The sequence below is a fragment of the Diabrotica undecimpunctata genome, chromosome 7 (genome assembly GCF_040954645.1).
Source record: "Diabrotica undecimpunctata isolate CICGRU chromosome 7, icDiaUnde3, whole genome shotgun sequence".
Classification (NCBI taxonomy): domain Eukaryota; kingdom Metazoa; phylum Arthropoda; class Insecta; order Coleoptera; family Chrysomelidae; genus Diabrotica; species Diabrotica undecimpunctata.
In genome coordinates, this window is record NC_092809.1 from 28,842,925 (window position 1) to 28,864,446 (window position 21,522).

General features: G+C 31.0%; 2 protein-coding genes across 2 annotated transcripts in view; one reads left to right on the forward strand and one right to left on the reverse strand.

Moving 5' to 3' along the window:
- The window catches only part of Gas41 (YEATS domain-containing protein 4 Gas41), a 34,795-nt gene that overhangs the window by 8,026 nt on the left and 5,247 nt on the right, over nt 1-21,522 (reverse strand). The window lies entirely within an intron of this gene.
- LOC140446218 (uncharacterized) lies at nt 1,569-21,050 on the forward strand. Its single transcript, XM_072538760.1, has 4 exons — nt 1,569-2,061; nt 6,659-7,009; nt 13,332-13,809; nt 20,827-21,050. Exons 1-4 carry the CDS (start codon nt 1,777-1,779, stop codon nt 20,982-20,984), a joined length of 1,272 nt encoding a protein of 423 aa, XP_072394861.1. The 5' UTR covers nt 1,569-1,776; the 3' UTR covers nt 20,985-21,050.

The window sequence follows — 21,522 nt, forward strand, 5'->3', positions numbered from 1 at the left end:
TAATTAAAATGAGTTCCTACAACATAATCTAATACGTAGAAAATTAACATCTTTACTGTCACTTTGTATTATCTCTATGATAGAATCAATTGTTTTTCAATTTTAAATTTTTACTCATAGATCGTATTGGGGCATTATTTTCGATAAATAATAAATTAAATTGATTAAAAAGTCAAACCTCTTGTATGTGTTAGTTTTTGTTGATTATAAATGATTAAAATTTTATGTCAAATAATAATACATTGCATCAACTGTACTAAATAAAAATAAATCTAAAAAAGTTTAAAATGAAGGTTGGCGTTGACCGTTTGACGTTTCTTGATATTTTATACCCATTGTCATTATCAGTTGTTATTTATGTGTACAAGAATACATATTTCTTCTGTCATATCTACGTTAAGTACATTGTGTTAGTTTTGGTAGAGCTTTTGTTACTTTCGTTCAAAATGCCACATCAGTTTTCAACCACAGAATATGCAGACATAATATTTGTTTATGGATTCTGTAATGGGAATGGTAGGGCTGCTAGTAGAGAATATCGCAGGAGATTTCCTAATCGTCGAACTCCCAGTCATCCAACATTTGGGTCAGTTTTTAATTATTTGCGAGAAAATGGCACTTTTCCTAGTGGAACAACAGAGCGACATGTAGATGAAGCGCAGGAAGATGACATTATGGACGCCGTTACTATGAACCCTACAATAAGCACTAGACAGTGCTTATTTTGTTACCATTATTGTATCTTTTTCAGTTCTAATTTATGGGTTTATCATATATATTTTTACATATATACATATTTTTAGTTTTTTTTTTAAATTGTTCTTCGTTATTGTTAGTAGTTACTGTTTTTTGTTGTACAGTGACTCAGTTTATCATTTCAATTAAAATGTTTGAAATTTATAACATTTGTTTAAATTAACTAGCTTATAATTTGATACTTCATTATGGTTGTTCTATTTTTGGTAAGATTTGATCGTTCACTAAAAATTTAATAAAAGTGCGACAACATTGTCGCATATGTCGTTTTCATTGGCTATTTATGTAGTTTGAAAATCACTTATTGCATTTTAAAAAATATATATACAGGGTGTAATATTTAATACGAATCCCTAAATTAATTTTTCCAAAGCCAGTCCTGGAATTTTTTAGTTTAGCTAATACCAGTCGAATGCTTGATAGTAGTGTACTGTATCATGCAAAAATTAAAAAAATCAAATGAGCCGTATAAACACTACACTACATTAATAAATGGTCAATTACACAAATCACCCTGTTAATTAATAAAGAAGAGGAGTTGACATTTTTTAGTGGCCACATGATATGCCCCCTGAGGGACTCTACATATGGTAGAAGTATGTAAAGTTCCTCATGACTCACCCTGTATATCTAAATTTTGACGAGCAGTTTAATATTTTTCCGCTAATAACCTATTTTTGTATTATAGTTGATGCGGTTAATTGAAGTAAAAAATATTTATATTTTGAGCTAAACTAACCGGACTAATTTTTAGAATTATAGCATTTAGTTATCACAAGAATTGTAAAAATGTGATTAATTTTTTGCGTCTAATAAGTAATTACTCTGTCGTCTGCGACAACAAAAGAAATAACTAATCGGAACATTACGATATTAAAAGTGATACTAAAAAGATAAACTTCATTTAAAAACAAATATAGAAGTAATATTTATGTTGAACTATTACATTATTTATGTTGACTACCATCAAACACTTGATATAAGTGATATGAATTATATACCTGACGCGTAATATTTAGTATGTCAAAAATGACAGAATATGAAGATTTAAGTAAGGTGAAAATAGGAGATTTAATCACATCTACTTTGTTTGTAAATCAAGATTCAAAATCAGAAATAAAATCCAAAGTGCAGCGAAGATATTCAGGACTTTTTACGCCATTAAAAAGTACACACAATGCCGTCATTCTACGAGCTTCTATTGGTCATTTTGATGAACATAACCCTCCTAAAAATGATTTCCCAGATGGAACTAGAATCACAAGAAGAATGAGTGCGTGCTATAATTGTGATGATAACAGATGGGTAAGTTTACATCACTTTTTTTAAAGTTATTAATGATGGTTTTGCCTTCATTGTATAAAATTTACCGTTCATTGTATACAAATTTTTAAAAAATGTGTAGTTGGACATAGTGTTGTTTACCTATAAAAACTGTGACATCTAAATAATGTGACATTGCATGTTAGGGTCTCTATGAAATAGACACATAAAACACATAAAACAGCCTATACTATTTATTAGGGACAAATATTATAATGTTATAAGAATTAAATAAAATTATAGACGACAAGTCTCAAAATTATTGTTAAAGAGGCTCCATTATCATCTTCATCTTCTTATCGTTTGTGGCTACATCGCTGTGTTAAATTATGATAAAACGCACGACAAACCGACGGAACAAAAGGCAATAGTGCAATTAAGTCATTGTACTTTTATTTTGTGATTGGTAATGGGATTACTGAGACTGGATTTAATTGGGCTGGAAACGTTACTTGCTGTCTTCGATACCTCATGAAGTCCACTTCATACATATTTTGATTAATGAAATCGGTCTTATAAAAGAGCTTTCCAATGTGTTCTTGTTGGACTTGTACTTAGGAAAACACATGTTCACCGTAGAACAGGCTCTTTCTTAACATTCTTTTTTCTACTAACAAAAGGAGGATTAGGTGACAGTTTTTTATCGAACAGCGTTTTTGAAATCTGCAAGTTCCATATTGTGCACTGTGTATTTACCTGATGTTTCCGTAACTAACTGTTGCCAGTCCCATGGTGTTAAAATGGCCAAATTGGAAAGTTTCTTTCTTTTCCTCTCGATCAAAGCATGAACACTGTCTGCTTCCATATGTGTGTGCCCTTTCAGTAAAACCTTTTGAGTGATCGTCTTTATTTGAGGGTACGTATGCAGTATCCAAAAATAGCACATTATAATACTTATCTTTTTATTTTGTCCATAGCAGTTATCGGTCCAAAGAGTGATGTCCTCTACTTGACTACCTGGAATTGTATTGTCGGCCCATTTCAAAATTGACGAGGCAATTTCATTTGCACCACGGGCCCCTTTCGATTCGTCCCACATCATACATTGTACAGAATAATTACTGGCATCATATAATCTAAAATTTAATGTCCAAAGCTTCCTTTTGTAGAAACTAACACAATTGTTTTTTAGTGGCGAAGGCAAACATTTTTGCAAATCACCAGATAGTACTTTGTGTTTTGGTGAATCTTTAGCCATTATAAAGTCTAATTGTTTTAAGTTATACCGAGTTTTAAATTCAATTAGGTGGGCATCATGATCAGCCTGTACACTGGTTAGTTTATCTGCAGTAATATTATTTTTCAATTGAGCGGTGAATGTACTGCATGTATCGCAAGTGTCTATCCGGGTAGTTTAAACGACAACTTGAAGTCTTTATTTAAAATATCTGCGTACAACCACTTTTTTTGCTCTTAGCTTTGGATCCACATGTCTTCCATATTAATCAATGTACAGTTGATACATCTTTTCTATTATAAGTTCTGTGCCCAGATAATTTCTCTTGCTCCTTTCTCTGGAATAATGACTCTCGTACTTTGGGAAGGAATTGATATGTTGATATATACTATTTGTGGTTTCGGTAAGAATTTTTCCCACGATAGTTCGGATCCATTTTGCAATTATTAAACAACGGATTTATTTTACAACTTTTAAAAATCTCACACTACTGTGAACTAAATAAATTGATTACAATTATTTTAGTTCATGAAAATTCCACCAGGTACCAGGTACATAACACTATGTCCGGATGGTAAATAACAGTGCACACATTTAGTAGAGGTAAACAACACCAAGTCAACATGGTGTTGTTTACCTCTGACTGGAAGCGGACTTGATGTTCATTAAAAAGTCGGTAACTTGCCGTAGCTGGACATAGTATGGTTTACTCTCTGTAGAGCCAGAAAAGTTATATTCAAAAGTGCAATAATCGGAATTTTGATAAAAATGGACATAGTGTCCTTTACCTCCGGGGTACAGATATATATATATATATATATATATATATATATATATATATATATATATATATACACATATATATACAGGGTGTCCAGAAAGTCTCCTGACAAACGAAAACCGCAAATTCCTCAGATAATTTTAAGACAATTTAACCCATTTCAGCTAGTCCGAAAATGCTTCCTAAGGGAGCTAGAACACTTTGAGGATTGCGCCGTGTAAGTAGTTTTTTTGATAACTCCAGAACGCCTCTATTTAGAAAAATGAAAACTGGTACAATTAGAGTTGAATCGATTCCATTAATTGCGAATTATAAATGCAAAACGTGTTTTCTTGGAAATGTGTTTCATAAAATCTAGTACATCTTGCATAAATAAAAAGTCTGACACAGATAAAGTGAGCAACATTTATTGTTATTTACTGGAAAAACATCAAAAATAAAAAACTACCCAATATGGGCCTCTTATTTCTTGAAAAATAAATACAATATTAAGAACAACTAATTACATTTTAATCACATTGTTTTTTCTTTCTGTTCCCTATGTATCGGAGTTAAAACATACTATCAAAAGATGTCATGACATAAACTAAGTTTTACTATCCTGACCAACACTTTTAGAATGTATTGTCCATTATTATATTTTATATTTGTGTTATTAATGTTGAGTGTCAAAGTTTATTTTAAATAATCTCAACAACTAGTAAGTTGCACTGATGAATTGTGATATTTTGTAAATATTTACACATTTTTTAAATATATAGATATATATATATATATATATATATATATATATATATATATATATATATATATATATATATATATATATATATATATATATATATATATATATATATATATATATATATATATATATATATATATATTACAGTGTCTTGAAAAAGGAACAATTCCGAAAGCTCGACAAAAAGTCAAAAGAGTGTTTCTCTATATATATATATATATATATATATATATATATATATATATATATATATATATATATATATATATATATAAACTAAGGAACACTCGAAGAGTGGTGGGTTTTTCGGTCAAAGTGGAGAAATAAAAGACAAAGAAGGTGGCTACTTCATCTATTTATTGAAGACGTTTCGCTTTCTGCTTGGAAAGCATTATCAGTTCATCTAAAAAGAACCTTGTGTGTTACCTTAAAAAGACATGTAGCAGTCAATGATATTAAATTTGTGAAAAAGCTTATGATAATGGAACATTCAGAGATAAAGTTGTATAAACAATTAATTGAAACTAGGTACAGTTTACAAATTAACAAACAGCACAGCAAAAGAACATGTGATAATCATACATGTATATGATATACATGTAAAACTGTATCTCTCCTTTAGGCAAGTATTTTAGACCACGAATATCGGTGACAACAGGGTCTCCTACCTTTTTACCGGGTCTGAGTGAAGGTAGTGTACTTGGAAGTGCTTCATAATTGAAGAAAAAAGTATAATCCAACGGAATAACATGGTATAGTTTCTTTGGCCTTGCTGCTCTCATGCGAGATATGTAATCCGCTGGGGAGTTAATAGGAGGCTGAAAGTAGTGTTCAAGAGTGGAATCAACAGAATCCGCTTGCATTATAGTATGCCCCTTTTCCAGGTATAATTGTTCAATAATAATATTCCTAGATTTTGCAGTATCACTTGAGACAGAAGCTAAAAGTTTATTTCGATTTTGATAATTACAACCCTCTGAAATTAAGGTTACATCGCGAGCACCAGTTTCTGATGGCTAGCACTTTCTTCAGCTTCACTCTTGGCAGTTGTAGCTTCATCTTTCATTTTAATATGCTTTTGAAATGTATTTTCATCTACAAGACCTAGCTTTTGAATGCAGCATGGATCACACTGATCTTTCCTGGGCTTATGATTTGCGATGTTTTCCTCTTTTAAAACACCAGTGAAAAACTTTCTAGACCCAGGTTAAATTTGTTCTCATTGTACCATTCGTCATAAACAGAGTACATATGGCTTATAGACCTAAAAGTTGATTCCACATAAGTCTTTGTGGAGGAGGACTTGTGGTTTGCTTTTCAAAAAATGCTAATTCACAACAAAACCCATGATATTGCTACACATGACAGTTATTCACACTACTAGTCGGTCTGTTACGTGAAACGCAGAACAGCCAACTACAAGAAAATACCTGCCATGTGCTGCATTATCACATGGCTGATATTACGAGGTTAGAATTTTTCCAGACTCACATGACAGATCGGAATTTAATACCTTACAAAAATAAGTTTGTATCACATAGCAGATATTACTGGCCCATAGAATGACCAAGCCTGTGAAGCAAATTCAATAAATGTGCACATGGCAGATATTACACGCGCAACGACGATATCCTCCTGTACATATTTTTGTAGTGTATACCTTTAACTACATATTTTTGTAGTGATGAATTTTCAAAATAATTTTCACTTAACAAGATGTTTTTACATTCAATATCCAGAACAAATGAATATAAAAACATGTTTGATTACAAATTGATTACACTGAGCTACTAAGATTTAAATAACTCATAATTCTCTTACCTAACAGTATAATATATTATGTTATGTAAGGGGATTAGTATATGTTATGTTTTAGACTGAAAATAAAGTCAACGAAACTGAAAAAGAAAATTTAGCAACGGGAAAAGATAAAACTAAGATCTCAGACACTAAGCGACATCTCAGAAGGAAGTCGTGTTCTGATGTTAATAAAACATCAGAAGAAAATCATAGTCCACCAATAAAAGATACTAAAATTAGGGAAGTCAAGAACATCAAAAAAGCAGTCCGTAATTTCTTACTGGATCAGGAACAAAATGAGAACAAAGAAAATAATGAAAAAATAAAAACCGTTAAAATAAATAAAAGATGTTCCCTTTCAAACACAGAAATCACAGATTTAAAAACTGAATCCACTAAGAGGGCTAAAAGACAAAGGAAATCAATGGTAAGTTTTTATGTAAATTAAGAGATCTATGTCCCAATCAAACTGGGAAAACGTTATTATATTTTAATTTTATTTATTAACATTGCTTTATACTGAATTTTTATAATTTTTATGTCATTTAATCTTTCTTTGGTCTTTAAAATTGTTTTTAACTTATAGACCAGCGAACTAAGGATTTTGATATTCGTTGATACAAGTATATAACAACTGCTTTTGATAAATTTAGTGATAACACTACATAATAAACAAAATATGTAAAAGGTTAAACTTACTTTTTTACTTATAAGCAATATATCGATACACCAGTTCCAAAGTGTAACAAGTCAGAAATCATTAGTTACGAGAAAACAGAGAAAATCTATTTTCCAAGATGTCTGTGTTATTATTTTGTTAAAATAATAACAATCGGCATATTTTTTAATGTTTAAGAGATACAAGCTAAACTATGATGTTATTAAAAAAGAAATATATACATAAACAATAAGTAATTTGAAGGTATTTGTTTAGTTGTTACACTTTGGAACTAAAGATTTTTCATATTTCATTGAAAGTTCAAATTAGGTATGAGATTTGTTTAAATAAAACATAAAAAAACCTATCGTTTTATATTTATTAAATATACTACAAAACCTTAATATATTAATCTGATAATAAATGTTTTCTTCGTCTACCATTGTGGAGGCTACAGAAAGGCAGTGATAAAAATCCCAATATGCTCTTGGGATCGACCCAGAATTGCTTAAGGAAATCAGGTCTTTTTTCTTTAAAGGTGAAATACCGGGTGGATACCTTGTTCTCCGATCAAAATTGATATTTTCGAATTCTTTCTAAAAAAATGATTTTTTGTATAAAAATGTGTAGTAAGCTGATTGTTCTACTTGAACAATATGCACATCACTTCATTTAATTGTTTCTCCGCTGTTATTTTTGGTGTAGTTATCTGTGTTTTTAACCAAAGCTTTATTATCCATGAAATCTCGAAATTCGTTAGTAATATTGGATTTTTCGTTTTTCTTTGTTAAAATTTATTATAGGTGTTAGTTGTGAATGCACATACAGTGGTCCTCCTTTCAGAACACGCTTTTTTTACGTTCTATAAGAGCATGCATTGCATTGCCCTCATTCTGGGTGTGTCCTACCACAAAAAACATAAGAGTAATGCTTTCAATATGTGTATTTAGTACAATGCAGGAGTAAAAAGCCCATATAAACTTATTTTTATTTTGCAAAGGGCAATTATCTGAGTAATATATGACATGTTTTACCGTAACATAATCCCTCAAATATTGTAGCAATATCCTTGTTTATTATTTATATCGTAAATTGTGAAGTTGTAATAGGCAATCCTTCTTTTATAAAAAAAAATCACTTCTGTCTCCGTTTGGAACAACTTGAACTGCTTGCAAGTCAAAACAACACTACAGTTGACGAAGAAGACATGTTTAAATCATTTTCTTTTTCTAATCGACTTTGGTTCTTTTCATTAATGTCAGTATCAAAGCTTTCCTGGTTTTTCAGCGGTTAAAATAGATTTCCTTGGTTAAAAAACGAGATATTATACTCAGTATTGAAAATATTTTCATATAAATGCTTTTTAATAGGCTGACAGTTATTTTCTGTACACTGCTTCAAATACAATCGATACATTTCAGATAAGTTCAAGTCCCCCGGTAAATATGTTCTTTGTGTGCGTACTCGGCAGTAATGAGATTCTATTATGGGATTCTATTATTCTATTACGGGAAATGAATCTACGTGCCTTTTTTCTTTCATCATCTATCTTTGGACGTCCAGCCTTTTGGTTACCACCTCTTCCGTCATTTTCTATTAAACCTGTATTTATAATCTTCTTTAAAGCTGCATGTATAACTCTGTTGTTTATATTCAATGCATTTTTAAAATAGCTGTTACAGACTCTAATTTAATTTTTATGTAAATTGAAATAGTATACATAATTGTTTAAGCTTGTAAGTAGTAACCTTGTTTAACTTCCTTCATTTTGGCAAGCTTGTAAAAGACACTCAGATCTATCTATCTATATAGATAGATCTATATCTATATATAGACCTTCGAGGTCTACCTCTTTTCCTCCTTCCTATTGGGCTACAATCCGAAATCTTTGCTATCCACCTTTTATGATCTGTTCTTATTCTTATCACATGTCCAGTCCATACCAAATTAAACGTTTTTCTTCGATGTAGCTGAGTATGTCTTGTTCTACTGCCATTCTTCGTTTTTACACTCAGATCTTGTTAGAAAATCACGTTTTTGATCCATTTTAGTCAAAATGTTCAAAATACTCAAAATTATGCAAATAACTTTGGAAGAACTCTTTGTCGAATGTGTAAAATCATAAGCCACCTACGGAACTGTAATTGGGTATGTCAAGCTAGAAAAGTCAACCAAGTCTAAGCAATGTTGCTAATTTTCAAGTGTAAAATTCAAAAATGTTAAGGCTTGGAACGGTTAGGAAAATAAATCAGTTATAAAATGAAACAACTGGAATTGTTACACTTTGAAATTAAAATAAGTATCATTTTATGACAAAAAATATGTGTGACATCTTTACAGAACGTTATTATAGAGTTGTTTCCCTTTGGAACTTTTAAATATTGGTTATTGAAGCACTTCCCAATACTTTACTCGAAATCACTAAAATTCAGACTTGTTACTCTTTGGAACTGGTGTATCGATATAAACAATGTAATATCGCTATTTCATTTTAAATACTAATGGTGAAGACCGGTAAATTATATGAAAAAGTGACACAATTTTACTGAAAAAGCATATAAAATCCTTTAAAATGAGTTTGGCTTTGCCAGTGCCATTAACTTAGGGAAAAAAAAGTAATAGTTATTGCAAAATTGAAATTGTTTATACCCGAAAGCTTTTTCCTACAACGTTATTATGCGTACTCGATTAGGCATGCATACATTCTGAACCCACCGAATTGAAAAGAAAGCCTTATTTTATCAAATTAAATCATTATTTGAATTAAAAATTTATGTTAAATATTGTAAAATAGGTTTGCAAAAGTACTGTAATTTTAAGCTTATAAACAATTAAAATAACTCATGGCGCAATAACATGTAGGAAGTTATTTTTTTGAATTCGTTATTTTGGCAATTTACACGGAATTACAAAAAAAAACATAATATCCTACGACTCTTAAAACTTAAGTTAACCCTTTTTTTTCAAAAATTTACCGGTGCTTTGTTTAAAACCGATAAGCAGTTCAAATAGAACCATTTGAAGGATTATAATTAAAAAGTGATGCGCCAAAGATAAAGATAGATCATAAAAATACATTTAGTTAATTTGTGAATTGTGTATTTAACCGAGTAATTTGTTTAAACAATTTAAAATTCGCAAAATTTTACTTTATCTCATTATTATAAACAGAAAAGCTTATGAAATAATAAGCAACTTAAATATATATGTATTATAGTTATAAATAATGTCTTTTAACAATAGATTTTATAAAAATTAATTTTTTATTTGATAATCAAATATATACGTGTTAATATTTCTTGAATTATGCTTATTATTTTTATAATTACTTTTTTTCAAAAACATTACATATATTTTACACACATTAATTAATTACTATTTAAATGGGAATAAGCCACAATTAAAGGTTAAAATACGTTTATTGGCGTTTCAATTTCCACTTCGGAAATCGTTCTCAAAATACAAACATTAGTGTTTTAAATTGTTATAAACTTTGTATAATTATAAAATAATAATTATGGAATTAATCTGTAGGTATAAATAATTAACATATAACCATTTACACACTTAATTTTACTACTTTTATTTATAATTATACAAAGTTTATAACAATTAATTTGTTTAAAATATATTTGTAATGTTTTTCAGTAAAAAAAATAATCGTAAAAATAATAAGCATAATTCAAGAAAAATTAACACATATAGATTTGTTTTTCAAATAAAAACTTTATTTTTTTGTAAAATTTATTTTTAAAAGATATTATTTATAGCTATAATACATAAATATTTAAGTTATCTATTTTTTCATAACCTATTCTATTACTAATAATAAGAGAAAAGTAAAATTTTGCAAAATAAATTTTTATTTTAAATTGTTTAAACCAATTACTCAGTTAAATAAACACTTCACAAATTAACTAATTGAATTTTTATAATATGTATATGCAACCAGGTACATCAAATAAAAAAAAACATCAATTTTCATTTATTAGAACCAGAGATATTGCGACTTTTATTTTGAATTTATGAATTCAGTTGTTGAAATATTAAAACGGGAAATAAAGAAAAATACTACTATACTAAAACAATTTTTAATTGAAGGTGATTACTTGGCAACATCGCACTTAAAGCGACGAAATCATATTCCACTTATCAACGTTGCAGGGGCGTATCAAAAATAATATTTTAATTATTTATTTAAACCAGTAAAATTTTATTGTTATTATAGAGAACCTCTAATACAGTACTTCAAAAAACAGAAACCTTTGCAAATACTTATTTTTTCATTATACTAAACAATCTGAAATTTTAATATACGATCTCGTTATTACACTTCATTCTCTATTTATAGAATTGCTGTGTGCTGTAAACGGTATATTTGTTTTTTTTTTAAACTTGATTTGAAAGGTTCCTTGTGTTTATTTGTTTTATATTCCATATAAATTAAAATAAAGTAAGCTAAACTATTATCATGTGAATGCGTGTATATAGTAGTGCATTTTTCAGTAAATTCTCGAAATATGAAAGGAAGATGGCATTAACTACTAGTCAATAGCTTTGTTAGCAGAAGACAGATTGTGAAAATGCTGATTCACTTAATGTGGTTTATTTGCCGTCGGAATCAGATGAAGTTATTGGCCACATTACAAAAAGAGACGATAGTGCAAGAATGTAGGATGTGCAAAAGTAATACTATTTATTTATGTAAAAGGTGTAGAATGCATCTATACCCGAATGTTTCGAAAATTTTCACCTTAAAATTTAATTTACATTTAAGATACGATATGTTCCTTTTTGGTTGTAAATTAGTCTTAATTTATGGGTTTTTAATCCAATCTAATAAATTAATTGTCAAATTTCTCTTTGTTCATTGTATTGGTCGTTAATGGGTTAATACTATAAAAAGAATAAACTTATCTCAAAGTTTCTTTCCTTATCTCAAAACTATTTTAAAGTTAAGATCAAAAGTCTATTTAATAAATATATTCCCAAGAAAAAGAACACGAACTAAAATATCATATTTATCTCATTCCCATTCTTTCTAAGAACGCAAATATATATAGACCAGAGAAATGTTGATAAGTTTACCGATGCTTCAAACTATTCAATGATTTTGTCGAACTATACGCTCGTGAATCGCATCAATTTGTATTGTTACGGGGGCAAATTTTTATGGGACTATCTTAATTTTTCACTTATTTACATGGGCGAAGCATACACAATAAAAATGACCCCGGTAAGAAGTTACTTCTGAGATTTTACATGGTTGCCGTTAGCACTTCGTTCAATTTGTAGATTAGTCACCTTTAATTGAAAATTGTCGGACTATAACTCGAGTTCTAAGGATTGTATGACATTGAATTTTGTTTTAAAATTCGTGTAAAAATGCCGACATTTTAAATAAATCAACTTCCTATATGTTGATGCATCTGAGTTATTTTAAATGTTTGTAAAATTAAAATCACAGTACTTTTTAAACATATTTTACAATATTTAACATAAATTACTTAATTATTAAATGATTTAATAAGATAAAATAAGGCTTTCTCTTCAATTTGTTGCTTATTCTGGGATAAACAATTTCAATTTTGCAATAAATGTTTAGTGAAACTTCTTGAAATTTTTATAGCTGAATACATGTGATATTGTGCCTACTATCACTATATTAAAGTTTTTTGTACATTTTTAGAAGATAATTTTTAAATTTTCAAAAAATCAAGTTTTAAAACTATTTTTGAAATAATTAAGCAACAAATTAACAAAAATAACTTTAGAAGCACTCATTTTAAATGATTTGCTATCCTTTTTCAGTAACATTGTGTCATTTTTTAATATTTAAAATCAAATAGCGATCTTACATTGTTTATATATTGTTTATAAGTATAAAAATAAGTTTAATCTTTTACATATTTTGTTTATTATATATTATTATCACCAAATGTATCAAAAGCAGTTGTTAGATACCTGTATCAAAGAGTGTCACGAAAAGGGCTTTTTATTGGCTAATTTCTCTGGTCTATAATATATGCATGCTAAGTAAGTGTAATCTAAATTGATTGTTTATATGCTTCTAACAATATTCTACTTTTAGAACAATACACCGCTCCAATATACGGAGAATAATACAGAGCTTAACCAATTAATTAAAGCAGAAAATGATTTCTTGAAACAGAACAATGGAATATTTCAAATCTCCAAAAAAAGTCTAACATCGTCTGAAAATACAAACATTAATGTAGAAGGCAGTCTAGAAATGGATTATAGCAGGAAAAATAATTATACTATAAAAAAATCAGAACTTTTGAACCAAAATCAATATGATTCTACAATGAGTATTGAAAATTATCTATCACATGAACAGACACTTGACGAGTTATCTTTAGAGCATTTAAAAATTGACGTACCCGATTATACAATGAACTGTAATAAAGAAAACATAGAACAAACCAAAATAAACAATATCGGTGTTAAGGGGAGTAATTATAAAGATACAGAAATTTTGAAACATTACACTGACAGGACTATCAAACCATTTAATAAGCTAGAAACAATATTTGAAAATTCTAAAGGTAATCTTATCCTATTTTATGACAGCTGGTCTATCTGCAAGGTATCTTTCTCAAAAATCTCTACAAAGATGGATACTCAATAATATTTTGAATTCATTGGTCTATTATGTGATGTGTGATTATGCATGTCTCGCAAAACAGAAAACCAAAAATGGTATATCGATGGAAGGCAACCGTATATACGTATTTCTGACTATTGGTCGTCTTCAGTACGGTGCAGCGAGACATGCCATTACTTTTTACTTTTATTATTCACTCGCATTATCCTTTTCCATTATATATATATATATATATATATATATATATATATATATATATATATATATATATATATAAAACATTATATAAACACATCTAAATCTATTATACCTACCAGATATTTTCAACTTTTCAGGGAAACGTCGGTCCTGAGCCTGAACGTAGAGCAGTTTTATTCGTTTTAGGACAAGGCACTATTTAAATAGTTGAGAGAGAAGTAATTACATTAGATTATGGTGTCGTACTACAGTAAAATTTCTGTTTTGGGATTTATATAGGAGTTAATATGGTGGGCAATCTATGTAAGCCGACACTCAAAACAATTTTAATTGCTACTTTCGTACATCAAAGCGTTAAATGTACTTTTGTACATCACAGCGTAAATGTAAAACAATGTTAACACTCACAAATAGTTGTACAGTATAACAGGTTGTTCAATGAGTTTTGCGGTTCGATAATAACATAATTTTATGGTTTGAAATACACTTTCTTGTTCAGAATAGTCTTCCTGAACATCAATACGCTTGTTCCAACGAGATTCCAATTTATGAATTCTATTCCTGAAATGAGAATCTGGAAGGGCTGTAAAATACGCATCAACAGCTGTTATGACCTATCATTTGATGAAAAACACTTTCCAAGCATGAATTTTTTTAAGTATGATGGAAGTATGATGGTATAAGAAACAGATGGAAGTCGCTAGGGGTCAAATCTGGTGAATACGGTGGATGTTCCCACAATTTGAACATTAATCCATGGATTTTAGCCATTGTCAAAATGGTCATATGTGACGGTGCATTGCCGTGATGAAAAATGATTGTTTTCTTTTGCAAACCGGGTCTTTTTTCACGAATTTTTTTCTTCAGCTGGTCTAAAAGGTTACAATAATATTCAGAATTTATTTTTTTACCATTTTGTAAGTAATCCACAAACAAAATTCCTTTCCCATTCCAAAAAACTGATAGTAAGTAACCCCTTCTTGTCAAATTTCTGGACACATACTCGTTTCGGAGCCGAAGAACCAGATGCACACCACATCATAAAGAGGTTATATAAATGAGATAACGAGCTGATCGATCTGTAGTTTACAATTTTTGTTGCATTTCCTTTTTTTATGCAATATTATCATAATGCCACTATTCCATTTTTCTGGATCATTATGAATCATTATTAAGAGCTAAGCTGTTAAAAAGAAAATCTAAATTAAGACTGTAAAAGACTGTATTCGCCCAGTTGTTACATCTTCTCTTGTTAACATGCAATACACCAAAGTGCGTAGGCGACTATCTCATTACTAGAATTCTCTTGGCGGCGTGACACAGCTCGCCTGTATTGTGTATTCCTGTCCATTCTTTAATATTCCTTAACCAGGATAATTGTTTGCGGCCGGCTCCTCTCCTACCTTCGATCTTCCCTTGTAGGATTAGCTGTGGTATTTCATATTTTGCTCCTCTCAATATGTGCCCAAGGTAACCAATCTTGCGTTTTTTAATTAATTTAAAGAGTTCTCTTTCCACGCCGGCTCTCTTAAGGACGTCATCGTTTCGAACTCTATCCACCCAAGGTATGCGCATCATTCTTCTCAATGACCACATTTCAAATGCTTCAAGTTTGTTGATAGATGTTTTTTTCAAAGTCCACGTTTCCATGCCATAAAGCAAGATGGACCATATGTAGCACTTGACCATTCTGTAGCGTATTTCGAAATTTAGGTTTTGATTACATAGGAGCGGTCTGAATTTCACAAAAGCTTGTCTTGCCATTTGTATTCGGGTTTTTATCTCTTGTTGTGGATCCGATTGGTCATTGATTGTGGTGCCAAGGTATTTAAAAGTTTTCACGCGTTTTATGCGATCGTCACCTATGCATATTATCGGGTTTTCTGGAGGGTTTCTGCTAATGACCATATATTTCGTTTTCAAAATGTTGATTTTGAGGCCATATTTTTTACCTATGCTATTCACCCTATCAAGTAATAACTGCTGATCTTCCAAATTATCAGTTATAATCACTGTGTCGTCCGCATAGCGTAGGTTGCTAATTGGTAAGCTGTTACATATGGAAGTGAAATATGGACTCTACATCAGCTGAAGAAAAAAAAGTGGAATCAGCGGAAAATAAATAAGCTGCTAATATTTGAAAGGAAGGTTCGTAGAATGATATTTGGACCTCAAAGAGATAAATTGACAGGAGAGTGGAGAAGGCGCCGTAATGCTGAATTGGTGACACTCTATGGTACTGAAAACATCGTCAGACATATAAAAGCTAACCGGATAAGATGAGCAGGTCATGTGGTAAGATCAGAGGAAGACAAAGTGCTAAAGACAGTGTTTTTTGAAAGACCAGACGGTAGAAGATCAGTATGTCGTCCCAGAAAAATATGAAAGGATGATGTTGAAGCTGATTTATCTAGGATTGGGGTACAATAATGTGAAATGGAAGCGCAAGATCGTAGAAGATGAAGGGCTATAGTGGATGCGGCAAAGACACTCCAAGTTGTAAAGCCAGTCAATAATAAAGTGTTCAACCAGTGCATCCTTCCTATCATGACATATGGATGTCAAACCTGGACCCTAACCAAGGCAAATATGAATAAATTAACTACAACAGAAAGAACAATTGAAAGAACAATGTTAGGTATACGACTGTCAGATAAAAAGAGGAACGACTGGGTAAGATCAAAAACAAAATTGAGTCGAGGACATCACAACAAAAATTGCCACACTAAAATGGAGCTTCGCAGGTCACACTGCTAGACACTCAAAAAAACAACGTTGGTACACCATAAAACAACATTGGAGACCTTACAAAGTTAAGCGACCAAGTCGAAGACCACAGATGAGATGTAGATGACATAAAAAGAACAGCTGGAACAAATTGGAAGAATGTTGCTCAGGATAGAGATCGATGAAAGGACTTGGGAGAGGCCAAACTGGACGATAGAAGTCTAAGAAGAAGATCGGACAAATGTCCAAGAGAACTGTTGTCCACACCAGGAATTTGCCGCATTCTCTGTAGTTGCCGTTCAGTGAATATTGGAACAAAAAGTAGAGTAAATATTCGTTTGACCGAACAAAAGAGGAATTGTCGTTTTGGTCACTGTGAAAAACAAGCCGTGAACCGTAGCGGAACACACCACCGCACAATACAACCACCAAATTTTATTCGAATAATCACAGGGGCTTAATATAACAGCACACTACTATGTATTTATCTTGTGTGCGTGAAGGGAGGTTTGGCTTCGAACTGTGTTCATTAGCCACATATCATAATGAAATATTACTAACTTAAAATGAAATGACTTGTAATATACTTGACTACCTCAAAAAATTAAGCTATTTATGATAAATATTTATTTTTGTTTTCCTGAAAAATTCAATCAATATATCATACACTGATTTGCGGAATGAGGCAATTAAACAAGATATATTAACTGGACCTGCAACGTTTAAATTATACAATTTGGATAATAACTCTTTGGATGAGCCCATATGTTTAGTACATTCGAAAAATATGTGGTTTAAGTCCCCCACTGAAGTGTTGTTACACTTAGAAAAGGGTCCTTGGAATTTTCCTATTTTAAATAGATGGGCTGGGAAGCAACCATGATGAATTTTAATTCTAGTAATCTTCCTCTTCTTCTAGTTCCATGACCGTTATCGATCGTTGGATATCATGTTGGCTTCGCTATCGTGACTTTATTGACAGCAGCTCTAAATAACGATGTAGTTGATTTTCCATACCATTGCCTTAGATTTTTCAGCCATGATGTTCTTCTTCTACCAGGACCACGATTACCTTGGATCTTTCCCTGAATGATCAGATGTTAAAGATCATATTTTTCAGGGTGTCTCATAATGTGACCGAAGTATTCCAGCTTGCGTTTCTTTATTATATTGACCAGTTGTGTTGTTTGGTTCAGCCGTCTAAGGACCTTCTCATTTCTAACTCTGTCGACCCAGCTTATTTTCAGTAGTCGTCTGTATACCCACATCTCAAAGGCTGTCAAGCGTCTAAGGATAGCCTCAGTTAAAGTCCACGCTTCCACTCCATACAGCAGGACAGGAAAGATGTAGCAAGATGTCATTCGAACTCTAAGGTCAATACTAAGATCGTGACTGCAAAGTACGTTTCTCATTCTTACAAAGGCAGCTCGGGCTTGTTCTATTCGGCTTTTAATTTCTGCGGTTGGATCCCAGCTCTCATTGATACTACTGTCGAGATACACGAGTTTCTCTACTCTGTCCAGTGTGGCATCTCCGACTTTTATACCGTCATCATGTATATAATTTTGTTTGCTAACTATCATATATTTAGTTTTCTTAACGTTGAGTTTTAATCCATACTGATCACAAGTCTGTTTTATTTTGTTCATTAGATTTTGAAGGTCTTCTCTGCAATTAGCAAGCACTAAGGTATCGTCGGCATATCTAATATTGTTGACGGTTACTTCATTCACAATAATACCTTCGGTTGTCTCCATTAAGGCTTCCTTAAATATTTCCTCCGAATATAAGTTAAAAAGTAAAGGCGACAATAGTTAAAAAGTAAAGGCGACAATTCTAGTAATATTGAAAGCATATAATTTGGAAGGAGAAAAGGTTAGGTGAGGAATGCTATTTGGCAGCGTTGGATGAATTGAATAATAGTAATAGTTAGTATTATGAGCATTAGTTACACTTTTATATAAAGCTTCCCATTTGTTACTGATATCTTTCTTTATTAGTGGCAAGAAATCGTTATTACTTTCAGTCGTTGCTTATATTTCAGTATCACAAGCCCTCTTTTCTGCCATGTCTACTTCTTCATTACCAGTAATACCTACATGTCCTTTAACCCAATCGAATTTGATATATTTTTTATGATTCTGCGTTAAAGACCATAGATTTAATGTTTAGTATGATATCGTTTTTAAAGTGTTTAATTGGAGATCCAATGAGTGCTTGCAAAATCGATTTGGAATCAGATAGAATTACAGCTCTCTTAATTGGATTTTTTTCGCGCCAATCAAGCGCTTTATTTATAGCTAAAGCTTCTGCTAAAAATATTGTATATTTTTTTGAAATGCGGTAGGTACTTCTCCACGTATTGGATGACCGGTGTAACAAATGCAAAACCCACACTTTTTTCACTTTTGACCCATCTGTATAAATGTAAACATGATTGCTAGCGCATTCCCTTAAGACGGATTTTACATTATTTTTATACATTCATGATTAGAATAGTTAGGAAATATAATATGCAGTTTAAACATAACCTTGAGCGGATACTGATACAATGGGTATTTGTTACATTGTTTGATATATTTATTATACGAATTGGTATCAATAAAGGCATCGTCCAATGGGGGAGAATTCTTTTTTTTTTCAATAAGGATTTGTTAGGTCCACGAATTGCTGCAATTTTATTTAACAGAAATGTATTATATGCCCTGTATTTTATTAACCATTTGTTTTCTAAATGTTGTCTTCGTACAGATAAAGCAGGCTCTTGTGCTTCGGTTAAAATTGCACGATTTGATGACAACTTCATTGCCCCTAAACATATTTTGACCATTGTATACTATGTAATTTACATAAGTTAGGCCAGGGTCATGTAATGCATTTTTATGGTTTCTGATATAAACTTTTCTGTTCACGAATAGATTCACGATGTTGGCCGATACTTTCTCGTTAATACCGATATTTACTATGCATTATTGGAGAATATTCAGATTTATGACATCATAAGAGCCTTTTAAATCAATAAAGAGACATAACAAGTACTCATTTTTTGATAAACATGTCCAGATCCAGCTGAGAAACCGCATCGATTGTGCTATGCCCACGGCGGAATCCGTATTGAGTGTGCGATAGAAGAGAATGTAGTTCTATAAAATGCTCTAGCCCCAATTTGATAACTCTTTCGAAAGTTTTAGTAAAGCAGGATAACAACAAAATGGGTCTATAAGACGACGGAAGTAAGGGATTTTTGAGCGATTTTAATGTTAGATAACAAATATATCTTTTAAATCATCTGATTCATCCACCACTCGTTATAGATATTTAGAATTGATCCTTCTGCTATTATTGGTAGATTATACAGTATTTTATATGTAAAACCATCCAACCCGGGGGACGAATTCTGAGAACGGGTTAATGCTAATTCCAATTCTGTATGTATTTATGTATGTATGTTTGTATGTATGTATGTATGTATGTATGTAGGGAGTCTATTGAAATTCAAAATCATCCAATTAATTTTGGGTTACGACTACTTATAGACCAGATACTCGAGGAAGATCATCAGTGGTTGAGGGGAACCATACAAGGTCCCGTCTACGTTCGCTCCCTCATCACCTTTGGTCTAAATGAAGCTTCATGTTTGAGAAGAGCATTATAAGGTAGATAATGTGTTCGATGCTTGAAAACGTATTTAGGATAGAAAAGAGTTATTTTTTATTTAAATAAAACTCTTTTCTCGAGGTTTTAGGTAACGTATCTGTAATTATGGTTAACGCTTAATTCTTAACGATCAAGGTAGTTTATAGAGGTAATGTGTCTTATATAATTTTTGTTATAGTACAGGGACTAAAAGACGTTTAGACAAAAAGTCATAAACTAAGGATGTATTTTATTTTCTCAGAAGCCACATGTTGGAAAACACATTATGAGAAAGATACCTCGTCGCAGAAAAACAATTTAATAATTTGTATCAGTACATTTCACAAGAATTTTAAATATATTAATAGATTCCTAATATTACTGATGTTTTCTTAAGGTAAAACTGTAATGGGTAAACGGAAATTGAAAAGATACATAAATTTTGAAGATGTGTTTACAGAGCAGAGACAATCAAAGAGAAAAACTAAAGTCCGAAAAATTAATCCATCGTTTAATATGAAAGTATTAGATTTATATTATTTACAATCATTATAACTTAGAAACTGGTTTCTTCATCATGTTGTATCGAATCTATTTATATCAATTTAAAATAAAACGTTAAGAAATTGTTTTAGTTCTATGTATGTAAATTAGCTCAACAGACCATGGAGCCCAAGGTTTGATGTTCTACTAGCGAACATGGGGTTCTTGAAGTTCCCTAAGAAACTCTTCTGTAACTCTCTATTTAAATCGATCATTTTTTAGGTAACTCTGATATAAAACGGTCGTACTTCAGCCAATTGGTTTATTGCACTTTGTGTATATCGACTCCTACATAGAATAATGTTGTACCTAACATTTTTGTCGGTGTGGCTGTAACTGCATTTATAAGAAAGATTCCGAATTTAGTAATACCGTAAATATAAAAATTTTTTATAGAATAACCGAGTAACCACAGATACTATATTGGACCAAATCCAAATTTTCGTCGAAAAATACTGTATCGTACCATATAGTGTATCAAAATAATTCTCATTTTTCAAATACTACACCGTAACTGTTGTTACAATTTTATTCACCTTATTGGCTTCTA

Bases quoted from the DNA above. Each gene is read 5' to 3' on its own strand.
- LOC140446218 (XM_072538760.1), top strand. From the start codon at position 1,777: ATGTCAAAAATGACAGAATATGAAGATTTAAGTAAGGTGAAAATAGGA. The intron at 2,062-6,658 runs GTAAGTTTACAT...GTTATGTTTTAG, and splicing joins ATTGTGATGATAACAGATGG to ACTGAAAATAAAGTCAACGA. The intron at 13,810-20,826 runs GTAATCTTATCC...TGTTTTCTTAAG, and splicing joins AATATTTGAAAATTCTAAAG to GTAAAACTGTAATGGGTAAA.